At 43.2% G+C, this 12,191-nt stretch overlaps 1 protein-coding gene across 1 annotated transcript in view; it reads right to left on the bottom strand.

The window, feature by feature from the left end:
- Positions 1-2,440: 2,440 nt before the first annotated feature.
- The window catches only part of LOC115110820 (transient receptor potential cation channel subfamily M member 4-like), a 62,980-nt gene continuing 53,229 nt past the window's right edge, over positions 2,441-12,191 (bottom strand). Inside the window, exons 21-27 of the mRNA XM_065010275.1 lie at positions 8,414-8,588; positions 7,063-7,231; positions 5,714-5,895; positions 5,411-5,543; positions 5,077-5,149; positions 4,761-4,854; positions 2,441-4,566 (exon numbers count right to left, since the gene is read on the bottom strand). Coding sequence (XP_064866347.1) covers positions 4,517-4,566; positions 4,761-4,854; positions 5,077-5,149; positions 5,411-5,543; positions 5,714-5,895; positions 7,063-7,231; positions 8,414-8,588 — 876 coding nt within the window. The 3' untranslated portion in view covers positions 2,441-4,516. The remainder of the gene's footprint in view (positions 4,567-4,760; positions 4,855-5,076; positions 5,150-5,410; positions 5,544-5,713; positions 5,896-7,062; positions 7,232-8,413; positions 8,589-12,191) is intronic.

Here is a 12,191-nt window from a genome sequence, read left to right on the forward strand (position 1 = left end):
GATAAACATACACACTCTGTACCGGTTATTGACTGGAGATGTAATACGCTAAAAACAGCTCCCTAGCGGAATGACAACAAAATTGATGCTTGTTAAAGTAGAGATGGAGAGGGAGAGGGAGGGACACTTCACATTGGTATATTCAGAAACTACTCTCACCAACAGTAACCATATAAACTCAGCAAAAAAAAGAGGCGTCCCTTTTTGAGGACCCTGTCTTTCAAAGATATTTAGTAAAAATCCAAATAGCTTCACAGATCTTGATTGTAAAGGGTTGTTTCCCTGCTTGTTCAATGAACCATAAACAATTCATGAACATGCACCTGTGGAACAGTCGTTAAGGCTCTAACAACTTACAGACGGTAGGCAATTAAGGTCTGTTGGTAAAATTATGATTAAATGACTGAACAAATCATTTTAAATGGAACTGTAACTAAGTAAAACTTATACTCTGTTTTATTATATCTGATTAACAATATGAGTTCATAAGAAGGGGTTGTGAGACACGGACAAGGAGTAATTAAAGTTAATGAACACCATTTCAACTAGGAAGAAACTAATGGGTTGTGGACTGTGAAAACAGATAAGGTCATTAGCCTATGGTTGAACCTACAGAAACTTAGCTCTGGGGTTTTTAGATAAGACAGTGAGTGCATTCCTAAGTGTTCTGTTAATTAGAACTGTCAGCTCAGTGGTGATTGATAATGTTGAGGGGTCAAAAGTTACCTGGGAGTGTGTGAGTAAGTTAGAATGAACTTTTCACCTCACTTTGTCCCGGTCGAGAGGAGGGGATTCTGTTAAAGCAATGAAATGATGTCATGATCTGTATATAAACTGTTGTTCGTGGTTAAGTGGCAGCGCGCTCCGAGAATCAATTCTGTTACCTATTATTGAAAGACTGGTCTGCGTCTATTTTATCCAAACAAGAATCATACAAATTCTCATAAAATAGATTAAGGGTTTTCAATTAATGAAAGCACATTGGCATAATTAAATTACACTAACAGGTCACAGTTATGAAAACTTAGGACACTAAAGAGGCCTTTCTACTGACTCTGAAAAACACCAAAGGAAAGATGCCCAGGGTCCGTGCTCATCTGCGTGAAGATGCCTTAGGCATGCTGCGAGGAGGTATGAGGACTGCAGATGTGGCCAGGGCAATAAATTACCATACTGTGAGACGCCTAAGACAGAGCTACAGGAAGACAGGAAGGACAGTTGATCGTCCTCGCAGTGGCAGACCATGTGTAACAACACCTGCACGGGATCAGTACATCCGAACATCATACCTGCGGGACAGGTACAGGATGGCAACAACAACTGCCCGTTACACCAGGAACGCACAATCCCTCCATCAGTGCTCAGACTGTCCGCAATAGGCTGAGAGAGGCTGGACTGAGGGCTTGAAGGCCTGTAGTAAGGCAGGTCCTCACCAGACATCACCGGCAACAACGTCGCCTATGAGCACAAACCCACAGTTGCTGGACCAGACAGGACTGGGAAAAGTGCTCTTCACTGACGAGTCGCGGTTTTGTCTCATCAGGGGTGATGGTCAGATGGTCCAACAACCATTGTCCAAAATGGTTCCAACAACCTTCTACTGTTGTCCTTCTTCGTAGTTGACCGGTATCAAGTGACTTGTCATGTAGTCCTGAACACAACTACAGAGTTGACCTTTCTTCCATTCACTCATGAAGAGGCTTCTTTGAAGATAGGCTAGCCAGCCATATCGATGGTTTGAGCACCAAACATCTTAGTTCAATGTAAAATGGCAAAAAATGTCCAAATTAATTGATTTATCTTCTATTAATTCGGACTATTATGAGGACGTGTATACTGGCTATTTGTGGCTATTGCGTCTCAAGAGGGACAAACTATAATATTGCTGCTTTCAACATTTTCAAGCGAAGGTCTTAAGGGAGTATGCGAGGCACAGACATTCACTTCTCCAAGCAGAGTTCTGCTAGGAGCAAACCAAACCTGTGTTTGCAGCCTCCTTAACGCTGCGTCTCCTTCTCCCCACACAGTGTTTGCCCACTGCAGAGCTCTCCCCGAGAGGCATGAGACGAGGGCAGACACTCTCTCCCTCTCCGAGGGAGCTGGGTGCACAATGGCCAGGTAGAGGTCCAGTTGTAACAGGAATCCCTGGCACTGTGCTGCCGTCCCATCATACTCCCTGGGAAGGGAGAGACGCATCCCACTGGGACTGGATCCGGACAGGACGGGTAGAGGTAACCCCGGATGCGCTGGTCGAGGCACTGGAGAGACTTTCTGTCTCTCCCAGCGGTCCATGGTCTGGACAACGCGATCCATCATGGCACCAAGATGAGCACTCCTCGACTCCTCTAACCGGGGTCCCTGCTCCTGCTGACTCCATGGTTGGGTGTGTAATTCTGTCAGGGTGTGTCCGGGAGGCAAAGTCAGGTGCAGGAGAGCAGAGTGTAATAAACAGACGCACTTTAATTCCGGTCCAAAAATGACAGCACATAAGAACAATAACGTGCCAAAAACACGGAACATAGGAAAAGTATAGCGCCTGACAAAATCCACATAACAATAAACAATTACACACAAAGACATGTGGGGGACAGAGGACTAAATACATGCAGTAATTATAGAATGAAAACCAGGTGTGTAATGTAACAAGACAAAACAAATGGATATATGAGAAATGGAGCGGCGATGGCTAGAAAGCCAGTGACGCCGAACGCCGAACGAACAAGGAGAGGAGCCGACTTCGGTGGAAGTCGTGTCAGTGGTAAGGGGCTGTTTTCTTAAAGGATAATTACTATAAACTAACAGGGTGGAAAATGATATCAGGGACACACAGAATATTTTAAATTAAATAAATACAATAATTTTAACTAGGACTATAAAATAATGAAGAAAGGTTTTAAATATAGAATTATTTTATGGCTTATATTTATTTTAAAATCTGACGAATAAGACCTGGGGAGGTGGCAAAAATGCCTACATCCACTGAAAAAAAGTATTCGATATGCATAACATTTCCCTTCAAAATCCATATTTTTGTGTTTTCAAGGTAAAGGACCTGACCTTATATTTAAAGCATTTTAGAATCAACATTTTAAACTATTTTACAATAAGTAAGAAGTGATATTTCTTGGGGACAGAAAAGAGGGACACCGCATGTTAGGAATGACATGACTCTGCCATGGTTTGTTGGGCAAAGCCTATGGAGAAAGAGCTGTTGTAGGGTTTTAGATTAACGCTGAAAATAAGGTATGTGGTAAACACAGGCTTAGGAAATCTTATACGTTTTGTTCTATGAGATAATCTTCATCAGCAGACCACTTTTTCAGTAATTATGTCATAAAAAATATCACATAAAGACTTCAAAATCCAAAGTTCATGTTAGCAGACTGATATTATCTCACAGAACAAAACATATAAACTGTCCTAAGCCTGTGTTAACCTCAGACCTTATTTTTAGCGTTTATCCCAAAACACTTTTCTTTCTCCATTTCCCCAATGGCTGAACGAACCAGAGGTAATCCATTTCTGGATTTTAAACTACAAGCTGGTGGGCTCTATATAGAGGTAAGAAAGACATCGATTTTGAGACCACATGTTATATTTTCATACTTTAGCTTTTCATATTAATGGGAAATACCTCTAAAAAACAAGCATATCACTAAGCGTACCGCAAGCTTTCTATTTTCAAAGCTTTTTAGATTTAATTCAGCTTGTGGCTTAGTAATTTAGCTTTTGCTACTCGCGGAAACACATTTTTAGATGACCACCACAGCTAAAATCCTTCAAAGTTGCTGTGAGAAAGCGGCACCGCCCTGTGAACGTAGCTCAGTGCTTATTATCGGAAGTATTAGATTATGAAATCGGACTTTTTGGATAATGTTAATGATATGTTAGAGAAAGACCCCACTGAACAATTCTGAACATGAAGAATCATATTTGTTTTGGTAAAATATATTTTATAGCATACGGAAGTGAAATTGCACATTGCGTTCAGCCAATCAGGTTGCAGTAGTCTTTTGTTTACCCCTGGCTGAACACTAGGTGCAACATCAGGAAATAGCATTCCTAGGCATTAGCCACTCCAGCACAACTCTATCAGCACAACTCTACAGTTGTCGGTTACCGTGTATTAAGGCAGAACTGATTGAATACAGCCCTTGCTGAGAGTGAGTGCAAAACCAAAAATCAACATACAAACAATGTATTTTCTTGTGATCGTGTCAGGTTGAATGTGTTTGTACCTGGTCATGTCATTATGGGGGTAGAGACATTTGAATTGCACTTTTACAAATGTCTGTACATATTACATTAATAACAAGACGCCAATACATTCTAGAAAAAAGATTTCTAGAACAACATGGGAACAATAAGTGTAACATAGAACAGCAACAATGGTCCACTTACAAAATGGCAGCAGTTCAAATGATCAAAGTTTATAAAAGGACGGTGGACGAATGAGCATCAAGTCAGACATTCTTTTGCCCTGAGTGACAGTGATTGTGTGTGTGTGTACACGTGTCTAGATTTCATTATTCTCCAGACTTGGGTCAGCTTGTTGGAGAGTTAGATCTGAAAGAGAATACAGAAACTGTAATTAATACATGAAACCAAGTAATAAAACTGACTGGGGATCAATAAAGTTAATTTAAATGTTATATCCCATGATTGGAAAGGTCTCACGGAGGAAGGAGGCACTATTTCGTAGAAATAGAACATATGTGTAACCTATATCATATGTATTACATATCTGTATGCAACCTTACCTCGGAGAGCTGGCGGAGGACGTGTGGGCTTTATCAAGTTACTCTGAGAGAGAGCCTGCACCATCCAGGAGAGGGCACTAGAACAGTACTCCAACTGGGTGAGAGACAGAGAGAGCGAGGGTGAGAGGGGTGACCCTGATGGATGGACTCTATACAGTGCTGAGCAGGCAGTTTCAACAGCTGCAGTCCAAATGTTGAGGGAGAAACCAGGGGAGGCGCATTGAGCCCCCGTCATGTACACACACACACACGTGCGTGCACAGATACACACACTAAGCCCCCCCTGCTGCGGGCAGCAGCCCAGGCTGACACTGACCTCTGCGTCCAGTATTCTTAGCCTGTGGCCGTGGTCCCGGATCTCTGCCATCTGCTTTAGGACACTGTCCACCCTTCAGACACAACCACAACACAGATTAGAGGTCAATTCACATATCACTTATCAATCCATTTAGGAAGTGTATTAATTAGTTTGATTCATGAATTTAAAATATCATTGACCCGATCCCTAACACAGGAAGACAATCAATCTACACCATTCTATTCATAGGCCAGATCAAGCCGAGCTGTTAACTGAAGCTGTTAAATGAATCTGGCATTTAGTCGATGACATAAATAAGTGGACGAGGGTGAGAGATGGAGCGATGTCTGACTTGACAGAGGTGCGTTTGAGTCTCTCGGAGTCTTTCTCTCGCTCTCGTTTGTTCTGGGCAGACAGTATATTCTCCTTCTGGATGGCCTCCCATGTGTTCAGTCTACTGGCCTGCCTGCCACGGATATCCAGAACTGAAGAAGGGATAGAGGAGGGGGAAAGAGGGAAGAACAAAGAAAATGAGACGAAGAGAAAATGAGAAAAATACTCTTGAAGGACAATGGAAGTGGACTTCTAAAATACTGGAAGTGAATTATCTGATCATTGGTCTCCCTTCCTCTGTCTCCCTCCCCCAGTCTCTAACCAAAGTGTTTGATCTTGACAGAGGGGATCCTGCGGATGTGTCTCTTGATGAAGAGGTGGAGGTGGGAGAGGATGATGAAGGGTGGAGCCAGACAGGGTCTAGAGTGGTACTCTGCGATCAAGTTGTAGCGCTGGAACTTCCAGTGGGTGTCGCTGTGCTCCTGCACTTTGGAGAATGTGTAACTACAGGAAGGAAGGAAGGAAGGAAGGAAGGAAGGAAGGAAGGAAGGAAGGAAGGAAGGAAGGAAGGAAGGAAGGAAGGAAGGAAGGGTTAACAGGCAGAATATCAGGGAATAGGTGACTCCCGCTCATATAACCAATGATTGATTTTATTATACTTTTTGGTTAATGATGTTTTGGGCCCCAATGACAGAGCTAGAAAAATATATGGCATTTTGACAACACTCAAACATGCAGGGCTAGTATCAAATATGACACTTTAAAAGTCTATCAAGTTGATTAATTTAAATACAACAACAGTAAGGAACTAGATAAGATAAGATGAATTCAGGAATTCAGCCCACGGATTAAAGAGGCCTATTGAATGAGTGATGATCTCTCAAGGGGACACACAAATAGAGTGAAAACAGGCATATGGGGGGTGCTAGATGGGAAAGAGGGACAGAGAGTGAAAGAGGGACAGAGTATGAAAGAGGGACAGAGTGTGAAAGAGGGACAGAGAGTGAAAGAGGGACAGAGAGTGAAAGAGGGACAGAGTGTGAAAGAGGGACAGAGAGTGAAAGAGGGACAGAGAGTGAAAGAGGGACAGAGAGTGAAAGAGGGACAGAGTATGAAAGTGGGACAGAGAGTGAAAGAGGGACAGAGAGTGAAAGAGGGACAGAGAGTGAAAGAGGGACAGAGAGTGAAAGAGGGACAGAGAGTGAAAGAGGGACAGGGTGTGAAAGAGGGAAGAGGGACAGAGAGTGAAAGAGGGACAGAGAGTGAAAGAGGGACAGAGAGTGAAAGAGGGACAGAGAGTGAAAGAGGGACAGAGAGTGAAAGAGGGACAGAGAGTGAAAGAGGGACAGAGAGTGAAAGAGGGACAGAGAGTGAAAGAGGGACAGAGAGTGAAAGAGGGACAGAGAGTGAAAGAGGGACAGAGAGTGAAAGAGGGACAGAGTGTGAAAGTGGGACAGAGAGTGAAAGAGGGACAGAGTGTGAAAGTGGGACAGAGAGTGAAAGAGGGACAGAGTGTGAAAGAGGGACAGAGAGTGAAAGAGGGACAGAGAGTGAAAGAGGGACAGAGAGTGAGAGGGACATAGTATGAAAGTGGGACAGAGAGTGAAAGAGGGACAGAGAGTGAAAGAGGGACAGAGAGTGAGAGAGGGACAGACCGAGAGGGTCCGTTACCTGAACATGGCAATGAGCAGGTTGACCAACAGGATGTTGGTGACCAGCAGAAAGATGACCAATAAGATGACCACCAGCCAGTTAGCATAGGTACTCGTGCAGGGCTCGGCCCCTGCCTCGATCAGGGTGACGTTATTGGTGCACTCTATCCCCTCCTCCAGTTTATCAGCTACAGACAGACAGACAGAGGGAGAGGAGGGAGGGAGACGGTGAGAGTTCAAAAGAGATGGGAAGGAGCAGGGGGAGGGGTGTGCAGAATAAATATTTAAAATGGTACGACAAAGAGGGTAGATTGGGCAGAGGTTGGAGGGAATTTAGATGGGATACAGAACTAGAGGAACCGAGAAAGAGAGAGGCAGGTATACACATACACACTGAGTATACAAAACATTAGGAACACCAGCTCTTTCCATGACATAGACTGACTCGTGAATCCAGGTGAAAGATATCCCTTATTGATGTCACCTGCTAAATCCACTTCAATCAGTGAAGATGAAGGGGAGAAGACAGGTTGAAGAATGATTTTCAAGCCTTGAGACATGGATTGTGTGTGTGCCATTGGGCAAGACAAAATATTTAAGTGCCCTTGAACAGGTTACGGTAGTAGGTGCCAGGTGCAACGATTTGTGTCAAGAACTGCAATGCTGCTGTGTTTTTCACGCTTAACAGTTTCCGGTGTGTCAAGAATGGTCCACCACCTAAAGGACATCCAGCCAACTTGACACAACTGTGGGAAGCATTGGAGCCAACATGGGCCAGCATCCCTGTGGAACACTTTCGACACCTTGTAGAGTACATGCCCTGACAAATTCAGGCTGTTCTGAGGGTAAACTCAATATTATGAAGTTGTCCTTAATGTTTATTACGCTCAGTGTGCATACAGGTATATACACAGGTAACTTCCAAAATAAAGGAAACACCAACATAAAGTGTCTTAATAAGGCGTTGGGCCACCACGAGCCAGAACAGCTTCAATGTGCCTTGGCACAGATTCTACAAGTGTCTAGAACTCTATTGGATGGATGCAACACCTTTTAATCCATGAGAAATTCCATCATTTGGTGTTTTGTGGACACACACACACACATTAAATCTCCTATCTTCCTTTCAGACCCCTCTTTCAAAGTCACAGATCTCTTCTAGCCATGGTAGCCAAAATAATGGCCAACTGGGCATGTTTGTACATGACCCTAAGTATGATTGTATGGTAATTGTTTGATTAACTTGGGAACCACCTACTTTCAATATACAGTACTTTGTATCCCTCATTTACTCAAGTGTTTCCTTTATTTTGGTAGTTACCTGTACTATGTTACATGCAAACCACATTCGTACACAAACATTAACACACCATCCATTTCATGAATGGGGATATGTCCAAATATGTGCAGGTATGGCCTGTAGAACACTCGGCGGAAGATCCAACCGGGACGAGGATCGTAGGAGTAGAGCAGCGCCTGATTGGCTACGCCGTAGGCCATGAGCCACACCGCCAGGAAGAAGAGGAAGAAGAAGACGTCCTTGATCTGCCAATCAGGAGGGGAACAGAATATTAAGGGGAGAAAATGACATTGTCTGTTTTCTCTAGTGCAGTTTTTAAAACTTGTTTTTGGATATTAGTTGTCGCTGCCAAAACCAGCACCTGGATCTAGACCATAGACAGTGCTTTGCAGAAGTATTCAGGCCCCTTGGATTTACAAAGTGGGATTAAAATATATTTATTTGTAATTTCTTGTCAACAGTCTACACAAAATACTCAAAATGTTAAGGTGGGAGATTTTCTCTTTTATAAAAGAATAATAGAAATGATATATATATATATATTCCACTTTGACAGATTATTTTGAGTAAATTGTTGCCAAAAAAAAATTACAATTAAATCAATGTTAATAAAAATGTGAAGAAATCCAAGGGGTCTGAATATTTTTTGCTAGACAGGTTGGGGACTCTACTTCCCAAAATACAGTTTTAGCATGGCAGCGTCAATATGGACTTTCACCATTTTTAAGTAGTGAAATGGGTGGGACTTCAAATTGGTTACGAAAGGATTATATGATTCCATCCGGGTATTAGGAGGGATCAGACAATGAATTATGCACAAAGATCTGCAACAACGTCTTCAATAAATCAGATTAATATGACATTCATTTGCACAGCTGGTTTGGAGAGGAATCTATCATACTACATGCATCATCTGATTCCAAAATTGCAAGTGGAATTAAATCGCAAACCTTGGCTATATACCTGTTCAAACAACAAACTCAGGGTGGTTTGTGTGCACCTTTTCAGTTTGTTTGTGAACTCATAGAAGTTGTAAAAGGAAATTGACTACTTCAAAATGGAGATGGCCTCGATGGCGCTGCCTATGCTATCAGACTCAATGACACACACACACACACACACACACACACACACACACATATACATACACAGTGCCTTCGGAAAGTATTCAAATCCATTGACTTTTTCCACATTTTGTTACATTACAGCCTTATTCAAAAAATGATTAAATGAAAAAAAAAATCTATACTCAATACCCCATAATGGTAAAGTGAAAACAGGTTCTTAGAAATGTTTGCAAATGTATTAACACTTTTCTATTTACATAGGTATTCAGACCCTTTGCTATGAGACTCGAAATTGAGATCAGGTGCATCCGGTTTCCATTGATACTCCTTGAGATGTTTCTACAACTTGATCGGAGTCCACCTGGGGTAAATTCAATTGATTGGACAGGATTTGGAAAGGCACACACACCTGTCTATATAAAAGGTCCCACAGTTGACAGTGCATGTCAGAGCAAAAACACTCGGAGTGTGGTGTCAGGAAAACAACCTCTCACTCAACGTCAACAAAACAAAGGGGATGATCGTGGACTTCAGGAAAGCAGTGGAGAAGTTGGAAAACTTTGAAGTTCCTGGGCATACACATCATAGACAAACTGAAATGGTCCACCCACACAGACAGTGTGGTGAAGAAGACGCAACAGCGCCTCTCCAACCTTAGGGGGCTGAAGAAATTTGGCTCGTCTCCCAAAACCCTGACAAATTTTTACACAGTCTGGTACTGCAACTGCACCGCTCTCAACCACAAGGCTCTCCAGAGGGTGGTGCCGTCTGCACAACACATCACCGGGTGCAAACTTCGAGGTAAGCAACACTGAGGCATGCATGAGAGCATCAGCTGTTCCGGACAACTGTGTGATCACGCTCTCCGTAGCCGACGTGAGTAAGACCTTTAAACAGGTCAAAATACACAAGGCTGCGGGGCCAGATGGATTACCAGGACGTTTGCTCCGGGCATGTGCTGACCAACTGGAAGGTGTCTTCACTGACATTTTCAAAATGTCCCTGATTGAGTCTGTAATATCAACATGCTTCAAGCAGACCACCATAGTCCCTGTGCCCAAGAACACAAAGGAAACCTGCCGAAATAACTACAGACCCGTAGCGCTCACGTCCGTAGCCATGAAGTGCTTTGAAAGGCTGGTAATGGCTCACATCAACATCATTATCCCAGAAACCCTAGACCCACTCCAATTTGCATACCGCCCAAACAGATCCACAGATGATGCAATCTCTATTGCACTCCACACTGCCCTTTCCCACCTGGACAAAAGGAACACCAATGTGAGAATGCTGTTCATTGACTACAGCTCAGCGTTCAACACCATAGTACCCTCAAAGTTCATCACCAAGCTAAGGATCCTGGGACTAAACACCTCCCTCTGCAACTGGATCCTGGACTTCCTGACAGGCCGCCCGCAGGTGGTGAGGGTAGGTAGCAAACATCTGCCACGCTGATCCTCAACACTGGAGCTCCCCAGGGGTGCATGCTCAGTCCCCTCCTGTACTCCATGTTCACCCACGACTGCATGGCCAGGCACGACTCCAACACCATCATTAAGTTTGCTGACGACACAACAGTGGTAGGCCCTAAAAATTGTCAAAGACCCCAGCCACAGACTGTTATCTCTACTACCGCATGGCAAGCGGTACCGGAGTGCCAAGTCTAGGACAAAAAGGCTTCTCAACAGTTTTTACCACCAAGCCATAAGACTCGTGAACAGGTAACGAAATGGTTACCTGGACTATTTGCATTGTGTGTGCCTCCCCCAACCCCTCTTTTATGCTGCTGCTACTCTCTGTTTATCTTATATGCATAGTCACTTTAACTATACATTCATGTACATACTACCTGATTGGCCCGTCCAACCAGTGCTCCCGCACATTGGCTAACCGGGCTATCTGCATTGTGTCCCACCACCCGCCAACCCCTCTTTTTACGCTTCTGCTACTCTCTGTTTATCATATATGCATAGTCACTTTAACAATACCTACATGTACATACTACCTCAATAAGCCTGACTAACAGGTGTCTGTATATAGCCTTGCTACTCTTTTTTCAAATGTCTTTTTACTGTTGTTTTATTTCTTTACTTACACACACACACTTTTGTATCGCACACACATACTTTTTAAACTTAAAAAAAAAACGTTTTAAACTTTTTTTTTAGAGCCTGTAAGTAAGCATTTCACTGTAAGGTCTACCTGTTGTATTCGGCGCACGTGACAAATAAACTGATTTGAAACTACCTGCCCTCCATGACACCTACAGCACAGGAAGGCCAAAAAGATTGTCAAGGACAACAACCACCCGGGCCACTGCCTGTTCACCCCGCTACCATCCAGTAGGCGAGGTCAGTACAGGTGCCTCAACGCTGGGACCGAGAGATTGAGAAACAGCTTCTATCTCAAGGCCATCAGACTGCTAAACAGCAAACACTGACTCAGAGAGGCTGCTGCCCACATTGAGACCCGATCACTGGACACTTAAATAAATGGATCACTAGTCACTTAGAACAATGCCACTCTAAATAATGCCACTATAATAATGTCTACATATCTTACATTACTCATATCACATGTATATACTGTATTGAGACCCAATCACTGGACACTTTAATAAATGGATCACTAGTCACTTTAAATAATGCCACATTAAATAATGCACTTTAATAATGTTTCCATATCTTACAGTATATACATGTGATATGAGTAATGTATTTTATACCAACTAATGCACCTTGCCTATGCCACTCGGCCATCACTCATCCATTCGCCCTTTTA

This window comes from Oncorhynchus nerka, linkage group LG26 (assembly GCF_034236695.1).
Source record: "Oncorhynchus nerka isolate Pitt River linkage group LG26, Oner_Uvic_2.0, whole genome shotgun sequence".
NCBI lineage: Eukaryota > Metazoa > Chordata > Actinopteri > Salmoniformes > Salmonidae > Oncorhynchus > Oncorhynchus nerka.